The sequence below is a fragment of the Nyctereutes procyonoides genome, unplaced genomic scaffold (genome assembly GCF_905146905.1).
Source record: "Nyctereutes procyonoides isolate TBG_1078 unplaced genomic scaffold, NYPRO_anot_genome, whole genome shotgun sequence".
In the NCBI taxonomy this organism is placed as follows: domain Eukaryota; kingdom Metazoa; phylum Chordata; class Mammalia; order Carnivora; family Canidae; genus Nyctereutes; species Nyctereutes procyonoides.
In genome coordinates, this window is record NW_026575131.1 from 48,520,374 (window position 1) to 48,539,385 (window position 19,012).

At 58.9% G+C, this 19,012-nt stretch overlaps 3 protein-coding genes across 3 annotated transcripts; 2 read left to right on the top strand and 1 right to left on the bottom strand.

Moving 5' to 3' along the window:
- The first annotated feature begins 2,120 nt into the window (after window positions 1–2,120).
- On the top strand, window positions 2,121–5,191 carry SAMD1 (sterile alpha motif domain containing 1). Its single transcript, XM_055343572.1, has 5 exons — window positions 2,121–3,243; window positions 3,666–3,960; window positions 4,050–4,146; window positions 4,241–4,352; window positions 4,463–5,191. Exons 1-5 carry the CDS (start codon window positions 2,269–2,271, stop codon window positions 4,619–4,621), a joined length of 1,638 nt encoding a protein of 545 aa, XP_055199547.1. The 5' UTR covers window positions 2,121–2,268; the 3' UTR covers window positions 4,622–5,191.
- Window positions 5,192–6,432: 1,241 nt separating this feature from the next.
- Window positions 6,433–9,421, top strand: CUNH19orf67 (chromosome unknown C19orf67 homolog). The gene is made up of 6 exons (XM_055343573.1): window positions 6,433–6,761; window positions 7,491–7,635; window positions 7,767–7,867; window positions 7,956–8,141; window positions 8,477–8,611; window positions 9,079–9,421. Exons 1-6 carry the CDS (start codon window positions 6,433–6,435, stop codon window positions 9,251–9,253), a joined length of 1,071 nt encoding a protein of 356 aa, XP_055199548.1. The 3' UTR covers window positions 9,254–9,421.
- Window positions 9,422–12,882: 3,461 nt separating this feature from the next.
- On the bottom strand, window positions 12,883–15,879 carry MISP3 (MISP family member 3). The gene is made up of 3 exons (XM_055343574.1): window positions 14,754–15,879; window positions 14,159–14,232; window positions 12,883–13,888 (listed from the first exon to the last, which is right to left on the bottom strand). The coding sequence occupies exons 1-3, from the start codon at window positions 15,319–15,321 to the stop codon at window positions 13,871–13,873; spliced, it is 660 nt and encodes a 219-aa protein (XP_055199549.1). The 5' UTR covers window positions 15,322–15,879; the 3' UTR covers window positions 12,883–13,870.
- Between the last annotated feature and the right edge of the window lie 3,133 nt (window positions 15,880–19,012).

The following is a 19,012-nucleotide window of genomic DNA, read 5'->3' on the forward strand; positions in this document are numbered from 1 at the left end:
AGCCTTCTCTTCAGAGCAGTAGTGCCTGGAAAGGAGAGATTTTAGTGACCTCTTCAGTGGGCTGCTTGCTAGAATTTAAAAAAGAAAAAAATAATAATAATCTTATTTAAGTTCCACCAGTGCCTCCCCCCCTTCCTCTACCCCTACCCCTCCCAGCCCCCCCCTTTCCCAAATCCATTTTAACAAGGCTGGGAAGCAGACTGAATTTGTAAAGGAAGGAGCTGGGGTTCAAACCTCCGCCCCAAGCTGCTAATCTACTCTGCTCCTCTGCCCACCTCCCCCCAACCCAGGGGGTCCCCTGGCAAGCCTGGAAGGGTCTCAGCCCCTTTAGGAAGCCCCTGCCCCCTTCCACCCCAACAGACCTTTCTTCACCCTTGGGCTTCTGGCCGAGACAAAGAAAGCAGCTGCCCCTGTCCCTGCCAAAGAGGAGTTGTCCCCCGAAAAGATAGAAGGGGAGCTCCAAGCCCAGGGTCTTTCCTCCCACCAGCACTACCCCTAAACTCTAATTTTATTCTGAGCTAGATTTTAATGCCCAGCCTCCTCAGCTCAGTTGGGAAGGCAACCCCCCCCCCCAAAAAAAGGCAAAGCCCTCCTCCCCCTCACGTCCCGGGTTCAAGGCCAGGGTTGCTAGGGAGGGGCTGCCCATTTTATTCACCCAGCAGCCTCCGTCCCCTTCCCCCCATCCTGGGCGCTCCTCCTCTGCTTAGCTGTCAGCTGTCCATCACCCCTTCTCCTCCCCCCATTTGTGCTTTTTTTCTCTCTGAACAGAAAAGTGGGGAGCCACCCCCATTCATCCCCATATTTGTCCCTCTCACAACTTCTCCCCATCCAGGAGGAGCTCTCAGGCCTGGGGTGGGGCCCCGGGTGGGCACGGGGGCGATTCAACCTGTGTGCTGCGAAGGACGCGACTTCCTCTTGAACAGTGTGCTGTTGTAAACATATTTGAAAACTATTACCAATAAAGTTTTGTTTAAAAAAAAAGTGTTGCTGGTGTTCCCGACTTCGGTCACCCACCCACATACCCCCGGGGGTTTGGACAGAGAATTTCGGACCCCAACGTCCTGGCTAATCAAGATCTGGCCTGGAGTCCCTGTAAAGCCGGGTTTGGCCAGAATTCCGCCACTACCCCCCCCCGCAGGAGAAGGGGGCGCCAAACTGCCCTTTGACCCTGGATTCGGGGTCCCCGAATCTGCGGCGCGCCCCCTCGGCGTCCAGCCCTGGGCCGAGAGGGCGCTCTAGGGAGGCGCTGGGGCCGGCGCGCGCCGGGAGGCCGAGCGGCGGCGGGGGCGGCCCTGGCAGGGGGGGTAGAGGGTGGGGGGGACCGTGCGCGCCCCCCTCCCCGCAACCTCGGCGCGGAGCGCGGGGCCAAGCGCGCCTCTGGGGCGCGGGGGCGGCGACAGTCCGAGGGTCCCCGCGGCGCTCGGCAAGCGCAGCGGCCCGGCCCGCGGGCGGCGAGTTCCCGGTAAGTGCGGTCCCGAGAGCGGAGCGCGCCGGGGAGGCGTGGAGAGGGGGGCTGGGCGCCGGGGACGTCTGGGTCCCGCGCCCAATGGCTGGAGGGCGGCCGAGCGCCGCCCGCCCGCCCCGCCCGCCCCCTCTCCCCTCCCCCCGGCGCTCCCCTCCCCCTCCCCCGCCCGCCGCTTTCCCCCGCCCCCGCCCCGGCGCCAACTCCACGGCGCCTCCTTAAAAAGCGCGCGGGAGTTGTAAGGGGGGGCCGGAGCGAGCCAGAGTGAGCGAGAGCGCAGGGTAAAGGGGGCGGGCGGGGGGCCCGGGCTCCACCTTAAAAGCGGGCGCGTGGGGGTGGGAGGGAGGAAGGCGGGCGGCGGGGAGGAGGGAGGGAGGGAAGGAAGGGGGGCCGGAGTGTCCCGGGCGCAGGGCGCGCGTGCGGCGGCGGCGGCGGCGGGGAGGGGCCGGCCGCGCCGCGCTCCCCTCCTCCCTCCTCGCATCCCCGGCCCCGCGCGCGCCCAGCAGAAGCGGGTCTGTGTGTGCGTGCGTGCGAGTGAGTGAGTGTGTGCATATTTTTTTCTCTCTTTTCTTTCTCTCTCACTGTTTTTTCTCTCTCTCGCTCCCTCTCTCTCGCTTTTTTTTTTTTTTTTTTTTTTTTTTTTTGCAAAGAAACAGCAGCGCCGCCGCCGCTCCGCCGAGGCGCTGCGCCCCCCGGGGGGGGGAGGCGGAGGAGGCGGGCAGCGGCGGAGGGAGGGGAGCCGGGGAGGGGGGCGCCGCGCTGGGAGGGAGGCAGCGCGCACGGTGCAGCCGGGCCGGGCGGGAGGCATGGCGGGGCCCCCGGCCCTACCCCCGCCGGAGACGGCGGCGGCCGCCACCACGGCGGCCGCTGCCTCGTCGTCCGCCGCTTCCCCGCACTACCAAGAGTGGATCCTGGACACCATCGACTCGCTGCGCTCGCGCAAGGCGCGGCCGGACCTGGAGCGCATCTGCCGGATGGTGCGGCGGCGGCACGGCCCGGAGCCGGAGCGCACGCGCGCCGAGCTCGAGAAACTGATCCAGCAGCGCGCCGTGCTCCGGGTCAGCTACAAGGGGAGCATCTCGTACCGCAACGCGGCGCGCGTCCAGCCGCCCCGGCGCGGAGCCACCCCGCCGGCCCCGCCGCGCGCCCCCCGCGGGGGCCCCGCCGCCGCCGCCGCCGCCGCCGCTGCCGCCGCCGCCGCGCCGCCGCCCACGCCCGCCCCGCCGCCACCGCCCGCGCCCGTCGCCGCCACCGCCCCGGCCCGGGCGCCCCGCGCGGCCGCCGCCGCCGCCGCCACAGCGCCCCCCTCGCCCGGCCCCGCGCAGCCGGGCCCCCGCGCGCAGCGGGCCGCGCCCCTGGCCGCGCCGCCGCCCGCGCCCGCCGCTCCTCCGGCAGTGGCGCCCCCGGCCGGCCCGCGCCGCGCCCCCCCGCCCGCCGTCGCCGCCCGGGAGCCGCCGCTGCCGCCGCCGCCACAGCCGCCGGCGCCGCCACAGCAGCAGCAGCCGCCGCCGCCGCAGCCACAGCAGCCGCCGGAGGGGGGCGCGGCGCGGGCCGGCGGCCCGGCGCGGCCCGTGAGCCTGCGGGAAGTCGTGCGCTACCTCGGGGGCAGCGGCGGCGCCGGCGGCCGCCTGACCCGCGGCCGCGTGCAGGGGCTGCTGGAGGAAGAGGCGGCAGCGCGGGGCCGCCTGGAGCGCACCCGCCTCGGAGCGCTCGCGCTGCCCCGCGGGGACAGGCCCGGACGGGCGCCGCCGGCCGCCAGCGCCCGCGCGTCGCGGAGCAAGGTGAGCGCGCTGGGGAAGGGGGGGTGCCGCGCGGTAGGCAGGTGCGGGCGAAGTTGGTGGCGGGGCGCGAGTCCCGGGAGGAACCGGGTGGCGGGCGGCCCTGGCTCTTCGCGTCTTTCCTGCGGGTTCGGCGAATGGTGACCTTGGCAAGTGACTTAATCTTGCCGAGCCTCAGTTTCCTCCGCTTGTAGAAAGCGACTTAATAGCAGTAGCGACCCCTTGAGGTTGTTGAGCGAGTTTAGTGAGATTTGGCTACTGAGGGCTTTATTAACACAGAGCCTGGCACGGACTGAATGCGTAAAAGTTAGTCCGTGTTGATATTAAAGGTGGGTGTTGAGCACACCACTCGCTCCTGGATCGCAGGGTCTGGGCCCGGGGCCGGAACAGCCACTAACCTTTCCCGCCTCTCTCCCGGGCACCAGAGAGGTGGAGAAGAGCGAGTGCTTGAGAAGGAAGAGGAGGAAGAAGATGACGAAGATGAGGATGAGGAAGATGATGTGTCCGAGGGCTCGGAGGTGCCTGAGGGTGACCGTCCAGCAGGTGCCCAGCACCACCAGCTTAATGGCGAGCGAGGCCCTCAGAGTGCCAAGGAGAGGGTCAAGGAGTGGACGCCCTGTGGACCCCACCAGGGCCAGGATGAAGGCCGGGGACCGGCACCGGGCAGTGGTACCCGCCAAGTGTTCTCCATGGCAGCCATGAATAAGGAGGGGGGGTCAGGTAGGGATCTCTGAGTTGAAGGGTGTTGCCTGGTGGGGAGGAACTGAACCCCAAGACAAAGCCATAGGCGTACGTGTTTTCTCTCCTAGCCTCTGCTGCCACTGGGCCGGACTCCCCATCCCCTGTGCCTTTGCCCCCAGGAAAACCAGCCCTGCCCGGGGCTGATGGAACCCCCTTTGGCTGTCCGTAAGTTGGGGTATTTGAGACATGGGGGTGTTGCCTACATGTGTGTAAGAACCGGGAGGATCGCGGCTCACTGCTTGCGTCTGTTCTGACACAGTTCTGGGCGCAAAGAGAAGCCGGCTGACCCTGTCGAGTGGACGGTGATGGATGTGGTCGAGTACTTCACCGAGGCCGGCTTCCCGGAGCAGGCAACAGCTTTCCAAGAGCAGGCGAGTTCCCATCCCTCGGTGTACCCCTCTATTCCAGGGCTTCAGTGGGAGGGCATCTGCTCTGACCCTGCTTTGACCCTGCTCGCTCGTTCTCTCTCTGTCCCACCCAGGAAATTGATGGCAAGTCTTTGCTGCTCATGCAGCGCACAGATGTGCTGACTGGCCTGTCCATCCGTCTGGGCCCAGCCCTGAAAATCTACGAGCACCACATCAAGGTGCTACAGCAAGGCCACTTTGAGGATGACGACCCCGATGGCTTTCTGGGCTGAGCGCCCAGCCTCCCCTCTGCCCCAGCCCATTCCAGCCCCCATCTCACCCAAGACCCCCAGAGTCCAGGAGCTGGATGGGGACACTCTCCGCCCTCAACAGATTCCAGTGAGGGGGCGTTCTTCCCTTCTCATCTCTTCCCTGTGTTTTCCTAGCATACACACATTTGGCCCCCAGCACATCCTGTACTCCATAATAGAGGAGTGTGGGGTGAGACAGGGCCTGCTCATTTCATCCCAGGAGGCCAGCCCTCCCCCCAAGTCTAGGACATTTTTGAAAAAAAAAAAAAAAAGTGGGGGCTTCCTATCTCCCCTAGATCCTCTTCAGTTCACCCAGATGTTTCCTATATAAATGTTTTGTTTTACCTGTTCATTTTGATGGGTGGCCTTTCTTCTCTCCCCAACCACCCATGCCCTATCCCAGTCTGCCTCTGGCCTCCAGCCCCTGGGAACAGCTGGGGTGGGGTCCCTGGGTCTTCCCTAACCCTCTCCTTTCTTTCTGTTGGCTGTCGCTCCAGCTGGCTGTATTGCTTTTTAATATTGCACCGAAGGTTTTTTAAATAAAGTTTTAAAAAAAAAATGCCAGGAGTTGAGTTTTATGAATGGAGTGGGGGAGGGGCAGGAAGACCTATAGCAGCCTCCTGGGAGGGGCTAGAGTTAAGACAGTTGAGGAGAAAGACAGGTAGTGCGTGAGGCTGCCCCACAGCCAGCTAGGACAAGAAGTGCTCCGGGAGAGCAGGGATCTTTGCTCAGTTGGGTCATCTCCCCACGCTCAGAGCAGTACCCAGGCACACAGTAGGCACTCAAATATTTGAGTGACCAGCAGTTTAACTCGGCTTTACGAGCATTTTCTCAGTCGTTCTGTCTGCAGCCCTATGAGGCAGAGAGCTCATAAAAAAACCACTTTCTGGAAGAGGCAACTGGCTCAGCACAGCAAGGATGCTTGCTCAGGGTCACACAGGGTGGGGTCGGACACCTGTCTGAGCTCTTTGCCCAGAGTCTTTTTAAGTGTAAATGCACTTGGCTTCGTAGCTGTATGTCTGTCAGCCTTGGCAGGCCACCAAGAATCTAGTCTATAATACAGGGGTCTGTTCTGGGCCCGTGTAGGGTCTCCAGGCTTCGCGGTCCTCGCCAATAGAAGAAATAGAAGGGATGAGATCCTGGGACAGGCACGTTTTTCCAAGTGGAGATTTTCAGTGTTGTTAGCAGTTGAAACAGCTACTGACCTCACAAGTCCCTACTAAGTTCTAATGCAGTTTATCAACTCCATTAGAGTTTGGGGGGTTTTTGTTTGTTTGTTTGTTTGTTTGTTTGTTTTTATATACAGATTCTGGGGCCAGAGTCAGGTTCTATGAGGCCGGGGTGTCCCCCCTTTATGTAACCTGCGCCCCGGGTTGGAGGTTCGGGAAAGACCCCTCTTCCCTAGGAAGCAGCCTAGGAGAGAGAAAGCCGCTGGCCCCCGGGCCGCACCCCAGGACAGGGCCGCGCCAGCACCCGCCCAGGTCGCCTCTCTGGGACGCGCGCCCCCCTCCCCGCCCCCAGACAGCCAGGTTCCGGGAGCGCGCATGTGCGCGGGGGCCCCGCGGGCGCGCAGCGCGAACCGGAGCGGCGCGCCCCTCCCGCGTGTTGAAATTCAAACGAGGCGAACTCCCTCCGCGCGGCGCCGCGCCGGCAGAGAGGTCGAGGCAGGGGCGCGTCGGAGGGGCCGCGTTCCCAGCGCCGGCAAGTCCGAGCTTCCCGGGGCGGGGTCGAACCCGCGGCCAACGTGAGCGCCGGAGGCTTAAAGCGCCGCGGTCCTCGCCGGCGACCCCACGATGGCTACCGAGCAGTGGTTCGTGGAGCCGCTCCCCCCGGGCCCTGGGGAAACACCGCCCCCGGACGACTTGGAAGCTGGGGCGCAGCCCTGCGGAGACGCCTCCTGGTTGGCGTCCCCTGGCGGACCTGGGGATCCACTGGAGGCGGAGCCGGAGGACGTCCAGGGGCAGCTGCAGGAGGCCTCTACCGCTACTCCTTCCCCTGAGCCTCTGGCCCCGGGGCCCGCCCCGCCTCGCCTCCCCTTGGACACCATGTTCAGCCCCATCACGGAACAGCTCCGCTACCTGCTCAAGAAGGCAGATGATTTCCAGAGCTACTTACTTTACAGGTGATGCTGGACGGGGTCCTAGCTCCCGAGAGGGTAACCGAGTTACCTGAGGAGACTGAGGAGAGGGTCACAGTACAAGCAACACACGCTAGGTTCCCAAACTCAAAAGCATCAGAAGCCAGAGACAGTAAACGAAGCTCGTTGATTGGGGATCCCATTTCGAAGAGTGATGAGGACTATGTAGAAATTCGGGGTGAGGGAGCACCTGCTATTATGTGGCCCCCAGGGGTTGCCAATTCACGAGGACTTTTCTCCCAGTTTTTTAACTGTTGGCTTATATTTTGAACCCTGGGCAAGCTAAACAAAACCAATCTGTGCCAGATTTGGCCCATGGGCTACCAGTGTGAGACACACACACAGACACACACACACACACACACACACACACACCCCGAAACCCCCAAGGGATAGCATGATTCCCAGCCCAGGGGGATAGGGGCTGTAATTCTCACATTTCCAGTATCCATTGGAATCCTCTGGGAGGCTGTTTAAACCCTAGATTTCTGGGCTCCACCCTACAGGAAATTTTGAGTGAAAGTCAGTTGCAGAATTCAGGTGTCAGCATCTTAACAAGTGTTCCCAATGGTTTTGATGCAAATGATCCTGGAAGATATTCTGAGAAAGGCCTGGCACAGGGGGAATTTTTAATAGGGGGTCCAGGCTAGGGGTACAAGTCGGCAGTGAATAGAATGGAATGGACTCCAGGCAAAGGCCTCCTTTTCTATTTAGCAGGGACCGCGTGCAGAAGGAACAGCTGGCCAAGGCCATGCCCACCTTCTTACAGATGTGTGAGCCTTACTTTCTCTACCTGGAGGCAGCTGCACGGAGTGTGCCCCCCATCTACGGAACCCTGCAGGAGCTGGTCAGAAAGGGGGTGTGTGAAAGGGGGTCTAGGGTTTCCTAGACCCCATGCCCTTTTCATCAGAACCTCAGGAGTGGGAGATGGTGGGGGGAGGGCGATCCTGGCAGGCCAGCTAATCTCATTATGCCCCTTCTTCCATGCAGCTGTTGGAGATATCCCAACAGCTGACCCTGCGCCTGGAACAGCTGGTCCTCATGTATGCCTCCTTTGGGTTCGTGGACCTGGAGGAGACTGACCCCCTAAGGTAAAAGGGTAGGAGACTGGAATGGGGGTGGGGAGAGGGTGGAGTCCAGAGCCCTGCCTCATTCCCCCACTCTCCTGTCTACTGTCAGCATCTCCTGTTTCTTCTGTGGGAGGTTCTCCATCAGCCCTTCCCATGAAGTGTCCATCTTCAGATACTGTGCCCCAGCCGCCTACACCGCCAGCCGCTTCCCCCGATACCTCTATAAGAAGATGCGATGGAACCTGGAAACCACCCCAGAGCCCAGCAGCAGGGGTCAAGATTCCCATGTGGATTAGTGAGTGCCCTTATAAAACCAAAATTCTCCCCTCTCTTTGCAGAATGCCAGTGTGGGCCTCTGAACCACCACCACCACCACCATGGAAAGCCAAGCAGGAAACCAAAGCTCTTTGAAAGGCCATCCCCACCTTAAAAAAATCACCCTTCCATTAAAATAAAAATCCTCATCTTAAAAGTAGGCTAGCAGGGAGAAAAGGCCTCAATATTGAGCTACATCCCTACCTGAGAATTTGAGGGCAAATTCTGATGAGTTTCCACTTGCTCCCAAATTCAAAGCCCTCAACAGAAGCTAGGAAACTGCTCATTCTTAACTGATGCCCCCTCCCCTCCCAGCTACTTCCTGTGCTATCGAGATACATGGGAAGACACAGGCAAGAGCCCGGCCAATTCGTGCCCCCAGATCCAGAAGCTGTGGTCCATTGGCCGCTGGGTGCCGCTGGGACCTGCGGAGGATGACCTTTATTCATGGTAGGAGCTAGGGTGATGGCAAAGTAGGTTTGGGACCTGGAGGGAGGGGCAGAACCCCACCAAAGACCATCCACTTCTCCCAACTTTGTTTCCCTTGGTAATAAGGATAGCATTTTATTATGCCCTGAAAAGTGCTTTATGCAGACTTGAGTCACAACCCATTTAAGTCTGTGCTACAAGCCCCATCTTACAAAGAAGTAAACAGGTGCTCAGAGAGGTTAAGTTACCTGCCTGAGGACACACAGCAGCTGGGTGATAGATAGGCCAGGCCAGGGATAGAGTCGTGCAGCCTCCCAGAGCCATTACCCTCTAGGTTTCTCCTCAACAGGGAAACCACTTTCCCCCCAGGGTTCTTCCCACCCCCAGCTGAAACAAAGCCTCTTTCAGCCACAGCCTCTCACTCGAGGGGAGGGGCTCCCGAGGAGCAGGGGGCGCTCACGTCCAGGCCTGTCTGTCCTGGCCCCCAGGATTTTGTGCCCGCAGCCGCCGGGAGACTACCAGCAGCTGCTGACCATCGGCTTCGAGGAGCCCTCGCACATGCTGGCCACCGACCTGCTGGTGCAGATTCTCACCGGCCAGGCAGGCCCGGCCCGGCCCCCGAGCGCGGCCGGGCCCGCGGCGTGGGCCGCGCAGGGGTCTTGAGCCTGGAGAGAGGATGGGAGCTGGAGCTTGACAGTTCCAAACTCCAGGAGAGGGAGCAGGGGAGGGGCTCACTCGTTCTCCCAGTGCACCTCGGCCTCGCCTTCCAAAGGGCCGGGCCGAGCTGGCCAGTCCGCGCCGGGTCCGGCCCGGCCGCGAAGCACTGCGCGTGGACACACCAGTTTTGCGTTAAATAAAAGAAAGAAAGAGGTCACAGGCTCAGCGTCCGCTCCGAGTGCCGCGCCCCACCCCTTGGGGCGAGGAGCCCCGCCCACTCGCGCGGCCTTCTGGGAAATGTAGTCTTTGAAACAAAACCAAAGTCCCCCTCGACTGGCGGACAAGCACACGGGGCATGCGCAGAGGCGCACATGAAGCTAAAAGGGAAGTAGCAGTGCCTGTCAACAACCGGAACCCAAAAAACCGCAAGTTTTGGGTAGCCGGGAAATTCAACGCCCAATGGGGGAAGGGACCCCGAAGCCACGCCCACTCTCGTATTTTGACCCGGAAGTGACTTTTTTACCGAAAAGACTATATTTCCCGACGTGCCCCCGGAAAGGGCCCGGGATCAGTTTCCTAAAGGCCGGAGTCGAACCTTCCTCTTGTAGCTTTTGGATCGTGGAGCGGGCGGGGTGTCCGGGGCGCTGGCGGGTGGGAAAGCCGTAAGGATCTCCAAGTTGGGATCTCTAAGCGTAGCTCCGACCTTGGACTGGAAAGGAGACCCAGGTTGGGAGAGGTGAACTCACCTGCTCAAAGCTCCCGCGAGCAAGTGGCGGAGCTCGAACCTGAACTGGGTCTTTGCGATTGCAGCTGGTCCCTTGCGAGAGAGGAAGGGTGGCCTTCCTGACCCGCTGTCACTCATCTGCGAGGTACCCCCCCCCCTTTAAGGCGTGCCTTTTCGTTCCTTGCAGCATTTGTGGAGTGGGAGCAGAGACCTAACCTTGACCCTTTTGAGCAAAGCACTCGCTTACCTAAAACTCGCTTACCTGGCACACAGTATTGTAAGCCCCTGTTTAAGATGACAAAAAGGGGCGTGTGAAGTAAAATGAATCAGGATCGGAAAGCAAAACCCTTGATATTTTTTAGGGGGCCGGGTGTGTGTGTGTGTGTGTGTGTGTGTACAGTTTCTGACTTCAAGGATTGTTTAGTCTGAATGAGTTAAAGGGGTTTCTGAAACTCCCTCATACTGTGTTAGCCCCTGTGAATTACACACATACATTGTAAGACTCTCTTCAGCTTGGTTCAATAGAAATTTAAATTGAGCCACAAATGCAAGTCACATATGTTATTTCAAACTTCCTAGTAACCACATTTTTTAAAATGAGGTAAAAAAAAATGACATTAATTTTAGTGATTTTTATTTAACCTAACATATCCAAAATACTATTTCAGCATATAATCAGTGCAATAAATTATTGAGCTATTTCTGTTTTGGGGGCACTAGGTCTTTGAAATCTGGTTTGTGTGTGTGTGTGTGTATATATATATATTTAAAGATTTTATTTATTTGAGAGAGAATGCAAGTGGGGAGGGGCAGAAGGAGAGCAAGAAGCAGACTCCCTACTGAGCAGGGAGCCCAGTAGGGGCTCCATTCCAGGACCCTGAGATCATGACCTGAGTTGAAGGCAGACCCTTAACTGACTGAGCCACCTAGGCACCCTGGTGTGTATTTCACACTTACAGCACATCTCAGTTCAGACCAGCCACACATAGCTTTAGACGGTCTCCCCTTTTTTCCCCTAAGATTTCATTTTTTTATTTGAGAGCGAGCGAGCACAAGCAGGGAGAGCAGCAGAGGGAGAGGGAGAAGCAGGTTCCCCACTAAGCAGGGAGCCTGACATGGGGCTTGATCCCAGGGCTCCAAGATCATGACCTGAGTAAAAGGCAGACAGTTAACCCACTGAGCCACCCAGGAGCCCCTAGACTGTCACCCTCAAGGCAAATCCACAGGCCACTTAAACCAAAGGTTTCTGATGCATGGTGGCGGTACTGGCAGAGGAAGGAAACAGGCTTGATTTCCTGGATCCTGTTGCTCATGAACTGTCTATATTCATGAGTCTCCAACTTTATCATGGAATCGTGTGGACGTTCTGATTTTTAAGTCTGGGGTGGGGGCCCAAGAATGTGACAAGTTCTCAAGCCATCCTGATGCTGCTGGTCCGAGGACTACACTTTGAGAACTGTGAACCTACCCCTATGTGATGATGTTCTCAAACTTGGCTCCATGTAGGAAACACCTATAGAGCTTTAAAAAACACTGAGGCCAAGCTCCCTGTCAGATTTTGATTTACTTGGCATAAGGGTGCCTCATGTAATTTTAATTTGCAGGAAAGGTTGAAACTCAGGTCCACACTTACATAATCCACTCTACAGGCTTCGTTCTTAGCTCCCCTGCTGGGAATTAAGAAGCAGCTTTGGGTGTTTCCATTTCCCACCTTGGCAGCACTGGATCTTTGCTTTCTCTGCAGAGTCACAATCAAGTATGTGCTAGTGTCCTGATGATGGGATCAAGTAGTTCCTTTTTGGACTGAGCTTCTCTTGGGGTGCCTGTTGTGTGAGCATTCTTTCATTCTTCATCAGCTACTTGTCCTCCTTATGTAGAATCAAGACTGTTGCTGGACCTGGGGCATACAGAGTTGGACAAATCCAAGAGCTGAAACAATGAGTCTAAAACATTCCTGGGGGATGCCCGGGTGGCTCAGTGGTTGAGCTTCTGTCTGCCTTTGGCTCAGGTCATGATCCCAGAGGCCTGGGATTGAGTCAGTCCTGTGGGAAGCCTGCTTCTCCCTCTGCCTATGTCTCTGCCTCTCTCTCTCTGTATGTCTCATGAATGAATAAATAATCTTAAAAAATAAATACATTTAAAAAATTAAATTAAAAAACATTCCTGGGTCTTTTCTGAGTCTTATGCACCCCTAAAAAGCTGGTACCCTGAAATCATGGAATATAAGTGTTCAGATACATTTATTCAACTTATGGTGTTCACAGACTCTTGAACCCCTTGGGTTGGGAGAGAAATTAAGGAGGGCTTAACAAATGACAGCTACAAGCTGTATTGCAAGCTTGTTGCACTTTCTGTGTCCCCCCCACCCACCCACCCACCCCCAATTTTAAAAGTTTTCTAAATAGTCACATTTAAAGTTCAGTAGATTTCTCTCTTTTTTCAAAAAGCTTTTATTGGGGCACCTGCGTGGCTCAGGTCTTGATCTCTGGGTCCTGGGATCAATTCTCCTGTTGTCACAGTCAGGCTCCCTGTTCAGTGGGAAGTCTGCTTCTCCCTCTGCCTCTCTTCCCTGCCCAGGCTTGCTTGCTCACTATCTGTGTTTCAAGTGAATAAAATCTTAAAAAAAAAAAAAAAAAAAAAACCTGCCCCAGTGGCGCAGCAGTTTAGCACCGCCTGCAGCCCAGGTTGTGATCCTGGAGACCCGGGATTGGGATCGAGTCCCACATCAGGCTCCCTCTACCTCAATCTCTCTGCGTGTCTCATGAATAAATGAATAAAATCTTTAAAAAAATAAAAATAAAAAAAAAAGATTTGAGAGAGAGCATGCTCTAGCAGGGAGAGCGGCAGAGGGAGAAGCAGACTCCTCTGCGGAGTGGGGAGTGGGACATGGGGCTCCATCCCAGGACCCAGAGATCATAACCTGAGCTGAAGTGAGATTCTTAACTGAGTCACCCAGGCTCCCCTTTTAAAAGGCTGGGTTTCCTCCGTGCTTTTGGAAGTCAGAAGCTCTGATGCCACTGAGCTCACTCATTGGTAGTACTACTGATATGGAGGAACATTTACCTGCCCGCTGAAACAAGGCATTTTCTAGCACGCTCGGCTAATGTCTGTCGGGTCTACAGGCATGTGAGGTTTGCCATAGCTGGACAGATTATAAATGGCCTTGTGCGCCTTGCTAAGCTTGTACCCTTCACCACCACCCCCTTTGTTGGGTACCTGTTGTTTCTGTCCCCAGAGCAGGAGCAACCTCTTATCACCTCTGTCTAGCCCGCGCCCAGCCCGAGGCATGCATGCCGTAGGCACCAATCCTTGTTGGCGAAGTCTGGGAAAACGCCGGGCTTGAGCTCATTTGTCCGAAAGCCGCAGTTCGCGCCCGCGCCGCCAGGGGGCACCAGGATCCGCGTCGGGCCGGGGGAGACCCGCAGCCCCAGAACTGGGCGATAAAAGGCACATTCTGGGTACCGGTCGGCGCCTCCTGGGCTTTCTCAGGCCTTCCTCCGCCAGGCGCCCTCCTGCCCCAGCCCAGACGAAGAGGACCCAGAGGAAAACAGCCTGTACTGCCCAGAGAGAGGGGGCTTTATTGGGGGAGTGAGGGTAGCGCAGGCGTGACCCTGGCCCTCTAATAGTAAAGGCCAGAGGGCGACGCCACTTGGGCTTGCGGTTAGCCGGCGAGGAGCTGGACAGTTTCGCCCGCCGATTGAGAGTGTTTCCCAGTGGAGACTAACAGTTTTATAGACGACACCGGTCAATTTCACAAAGTCATGTCCAAGGGGGGCTGGTCGATTTGATCCTCCCCTGCGTGCAGACGGCGGGCCCTCCAGGCCTTCAGTGGATTCCGAGAGCACTCCTGGGCACCCCCACCAGTTCCCTCTGGCAGAGGGTCCCAGCCTGCTGGCATCTCAAGGCTTCCGCTCCTCCTGGGGAGAGGAGGCCAGACGGAAGGCCAACGTCAGGCACCCGCGCACCGCAGGAGCGACACCCGGACACAGGGTGGGGCGCTTTGGGCCCCGGGACAGCCGCAGCCTCCTCACCCCGGGGCCGTGCCCAGAACTTTGCGTCCTAGCCCAGAGCGACTTCCCAAGGACGTGGGGGTGCACTTTCCCTGACCCAGCACCCTGGCGCCCGCGGAGGAGGGGGGAGGGAAGAGCCACTAGCGCTAGAGGCCAGAGGGGAAAGGGAGCTCCCACCTGCTCCAGGCCGCTCTCCGATGACTTCCTGCGGGGAGGCCAGATCACCGCCAGCTTTCCGTCGCCCCTGCTCGCTGCGGGGGAAGGGAGCTCAGCTGGGGTTGCCCCTCCTGTCACCAGCTGGAGGCGGCCAGGACCAAGGAGGCCGGCCGCACCCCTTAAACACACAGGCGTCTACCCTCCTTCCCACGGAAGCCTCCATCCTGAAGGAGGGAGCCACCTGAAGGAGGAGGCAGGCGAACCCAGGGTGGGAGGTGGAAACCCCTAAATTCAGAGGAGGATCTGGGAGTGCCAGAACTCAGGCGGGGTTCCCTGGAACCCGATAAAGACTTCTAGAATCCTCCTCCTCCTTTCCCCACCAGGAGCCTAGGTGAGGTGGATTCGGGAGGCGACCATTCCGAGGTGGGGGTGGACCCAGGGAAGCGGGCAGCCCAGAAGCGGTGGGCAGGGCACGGACAGTTGAGGGGGGTGGTCCCAGGACCCTGGGAGCCCTGCGTGGGTACCTTGAGGGCCGGAAGAGAGGCCACTGGAGTTGGACTGTCGGTGAGAGCGGCTGGAGCCCACAGTCCCCAGCGTCAGGGCGCGCGTGGCTTACCCGTGAGGCTGGGCGCGGGCTCCTTGAAGTCGGCGGTGCCGTAGACGCTGAGCCGCTGGCGCTGCAGCTCCCGCTCGCGCTCAAGCACCTCGCGCACCTCCTGCTCCAGCAGCGACGGCGCGACCCGCGGCGGGGCGCGGGCCAGCACCGGGCACCGGCTGGGCACGGCCAAGCGCGGCCGGCCTCCGGGATCCGGCAGCCCCCGCGGGCCCGCGCCGCCTTCAGCCGCCGGCGAGGAGCCGCGGCCCCCGGCGGCCTCAAAGAATCGCTTGAGCTCGCCCAGCGGCTGCGGCGGCGGCCGGGCGCACGGCTCCGGGGCTGCGGGGCGCGCCAGCGCCGCCTGACGGTGGGCCTCACGCTCGATGTCTCGCTGCATCTGCGCGCCCGCCCGCGCGCGCTCCAAAGCGCGCGGGAGCGCGGGGCCGGGACCCGGCAGGCTGAGCACCGGCCGCACACGCAGCTCGACGAGTTCTCGGCCTGCGCGGCCTGGGCTCAGGCCCCGGCTTCGGCGCAGGCTCTCCTCGCGCTCGCAGCTGCGGCGGATCTCTCGCTCGATGGGCGTCTCCATGAGCGGCTCCCCGGGCGCCTGCTGGGGCGTCTCGGGGCTCTGTAGGAAACGCTGCAGGAGGGCTTCCGAGCCTGACCCTGAGGAGGAGGTCTCGGGACCCCGAAGAGGACACTGCTTGAGCACCCTCGCGCTTCCAGACGCCTCGGGGTCGTCGTTGCCAGGCCCGAGGCTCTCAAAACCCCCAGCTGCACACGGCCCGGGGCGTTCCGCGTCCAGCCCCGCTGGTGCCCCAAGGACTTGGCTCTCTTGCTCAGGGGTCTCCACGCCCTGCTCTGCGGAGGGCAGGGAGACCTTGCCTCCAGGCCCGGGGCCCCCGAGGTCCTGCTCTGCCGCAGGCCCCGGGACCTCGCTGTCTGACCTGGGGGGCTCGGGGCCCCGCGCTTCGGGCGACCCCAGGGCTCCGCTCTCCGGCCCGGGGGCCTCGGTGTCCAGGGTTGGGAGCAGCTCGAAACCCTGACTTTCCAGCGCCGGAGTTTTGATGCCCAGAGCGGGGACGCGGTGCCCTGCGCGGCACCTGTGGCACAGTCACCGCCCGCAGGTCCCAAGGCGTCGCCTACCTCGGCCGCTTCTCTGACCCGCCCCTGGCCTCCAAGAACGGCCCCCGGGGGCAGGGTTGGGCGCCGCCCCCTACACCTGCGGGGAGGACTACGGCCCGCCCCGGCCCCGCCCTCGGGGCGGGGGCGCCCCCGCCGGGCGGCGCACTTCGCACTCTGAGGCGCCTCGGGTCAGCTCAGGGCACCAGGTTTCTGGTAAGAGGGCTCCCCTGCGCTCGGCCCGCCAGCTGGGGACAAGTCCGGGTGCCGTCCAACTCACGGGGCGCCACCCTGGCACCTTCCCGTCCCCGCCATTCCCAGGAGGCTTGACCCCCAACTGTGCCCTCCCTGGGCTGGGCCTTTAAGCCACTGGCCCTCCGGCGCGGGTGTCCTCCAAAGCCATCTTTCCGGCGCCCTGCTAGTCCCGCCCAGGCCGCCGGGCAGCGACGCCCTTGGCCTCGGGGCTGTCGATCCACATTCCACGCCTGCCGCGGACGGCTCAGACTCGAGGGGGCGCCAGGAGCCCTCTCAGGGCGCGCCCCGGGCTCCCTCCGGGTTTCTGGGCGCCCCGAGGCCTCTCCCGAGAGGTGTGCACCGCCGCTTCCAGCCCAGAGGCTGCTTTCCCCGCACCCCTCCCGGAAAAGGCCGCCTGGCGTCCGCGGCCAAGTGCACGTCCAGATTGAGGGAAGAGGGAGGGACGGACACAGCGCGGCCCGGGCTTAGCGGAGCGGCTGCCACTGAAAGGCGGTCACCCTGGGACTCAGGCGGCTGGAAAGGCCCGCAGAGGTACCCAGGCTCGCGGTACGGAGAAGCTCCCCGCAGCTGGCGGCAGATCGTGGCCGGAGTCTGCCCTCTGGCCTCACTCCACCATTCTGGGGTGACCAGGAAGAAAGATATAGTTACCTAGAGAAGGGGGGGGCTACACAGCCTCACTTCCTGTTCCTGCTGGGGGGTGCCAACAAGGCTCCTGGTCCCACCGCGCCACTGAGCCCTTTCCGTCCAAGGACACTGAGGGACTTCATCTGTCAGACCCAGTCACTGATCCCTCCCTGACTGCCTCTCCGTTAGCTTCTTGGCCTCCGGGGGCACCATCTTCGCCTGGTTCCCTTGCGACCCTCCCAGGTATTTCTTCTCAGACTCCTGTTTCACCTGCAGCAACAGGCTTCCTTTTTCTCCTGCTTCCGTGGGGTTGGCTGATGAGAGAGAAGGGAGAGAGGTCAGCAGGTTTATGCTAAGCCCCCTCTAACCCACACTGCCGGCGGCCTGTGTCCCTCCACTGCTGGTGCCACTCTACACACCTGTCTCAAGGTCAAGGCATGGAAACTGCACCACCACCCCCCATCCCCCTGTACTGCTGTTAACCCAGAGTGTCTTTTTTTTTTTTTTAAGTTTATTTATTTATTTTAGTAATCTCCACACCCAATGTGGGGCTCAAACTCACAACTCTGAGATCAGGAGTTGCACACTTCTCTGACTGAGCCATCCAGGAACACCTCCTGACACCTTTATAAATCAACTTTTTTTTAAGAAAAGATTTTATTTAGTTATTCATGAGAGACACACAGAGAGAGGCAGAGATGTAGGCAGAGGGAGAAGCAGGCTCCCTGTGAGGAGCCTGATGCAGGACTCCATCCCAGGACTTCGGGGATCACGCCCTGAGCCAAAGGCAGATGTTCAACCACTGAGCCGGCCAGGCATCCCTGTATTAAGTTCTCATCAGTTACTCGGTTTGGGGACACAATCTCTCCTGCCAGCACTGAGCCCCTGACCAATTCCAACCTTACTTTAAACACCATCTCTGTGCTGGTGTCTCAGATTCATCATCTTGCACTTCTCCTCTGGGTTGTAGACTCATCTCCAGCACTCCTGAGTGTAGCAAATAGGTCAAACTGGACACTTTAAAAGCAGCTCTCAAGTCCCGCATTGGGGTCCCCGTGGGGAGCCTGCTTCTCCCTCTGCCTGTGTCTCTGCCTCTCATGAATAAATAAATAAAATCTTTAAAAAAATAAAAACTGAGCTCTCGGATCCCTCCAGCTCTACTCCTCCTCACTATGTATGGAAACTTATCTATTCTGTTTTTCATGCCCCATACCTGGGAACCTACCTCAACTTCTCTCTCGGCCCTGCTCCAATCCAGCCATATATTGCATTGCTGTTGGATCTGTAGGCTCTGCCTCCAAAACATATTCTGAACATGTCCACTTCTCTCAACCCTCATCCCAGCCACTTCACTGTCCTCCAGTGGTTCCCACCACACCAGAAAATAAAATAAAATAAAATAAAAATCCAAATTCCCTACTCTGACCCAGAAGGCCCTGCCCATTTCTCAGATCTCATCTTGACACTCTCTTGTCACTCCTCCATTCTCTCCCCTCAGACCTGCCAAGTTCACTCCTGCCTCAGGCCCTTTGCACTTACTTGCCCTTTTCTCTGCTTAGAATGACTCATCACAAGGCTGGCTTCTGCTATGCAGGTTTTGACTTAAATATCACTTTTTTAGACAAATAGTCCCTGGTCACCCAACCTGCATCACACACAGTCCTTCCCCATAACCCTAACCCTACTATTGGCTGTAACTCACCCTATACAGGAGTCATCACTAATTGCCTTTATCTCTATATTATCTCTCTCCTCACCACCACCAAAAGTGAGCTGCCTTATACCATTTTCTGTTTGGTCACCCCTAGACTCAACCACCCCATGCCTAGAACAGTGCCTGGCACATAACAGTTGCTTAAGAATTATTTAATGATACTTACTAGGTGCCTACCCCAGTGCTGAGAAGAAAGAAACAAATCAGACTTGGAAGGTGCAATTGAGTTTGGGAGACAGAGACAATTATAAATAGAACAGTCTTGGGATCCCTGGGTGGCTCAGCAGTTTGGCATCTGCCTTCCACCTAGGGTGTGATCTTGGTGTCCTGGATCAAGTCCCATGTCGGGCTCCCTGCATGGAGCCTGCTTCTTCCTCTGCCTGTGTCTCTGCCTCTCTCTGTGAGTCTCGTGAAAAAATAAATAAAATCTTAAAAAGAAAATAGAACAGTCTTGCCTCAATGTGGCACACAGGACAAGAATACAAAGGGAAGCCCACATACCATACATCTAAATATTTAACAGTTATAAAATCAAACTATAAACAATTAAATAAAATATATTCTC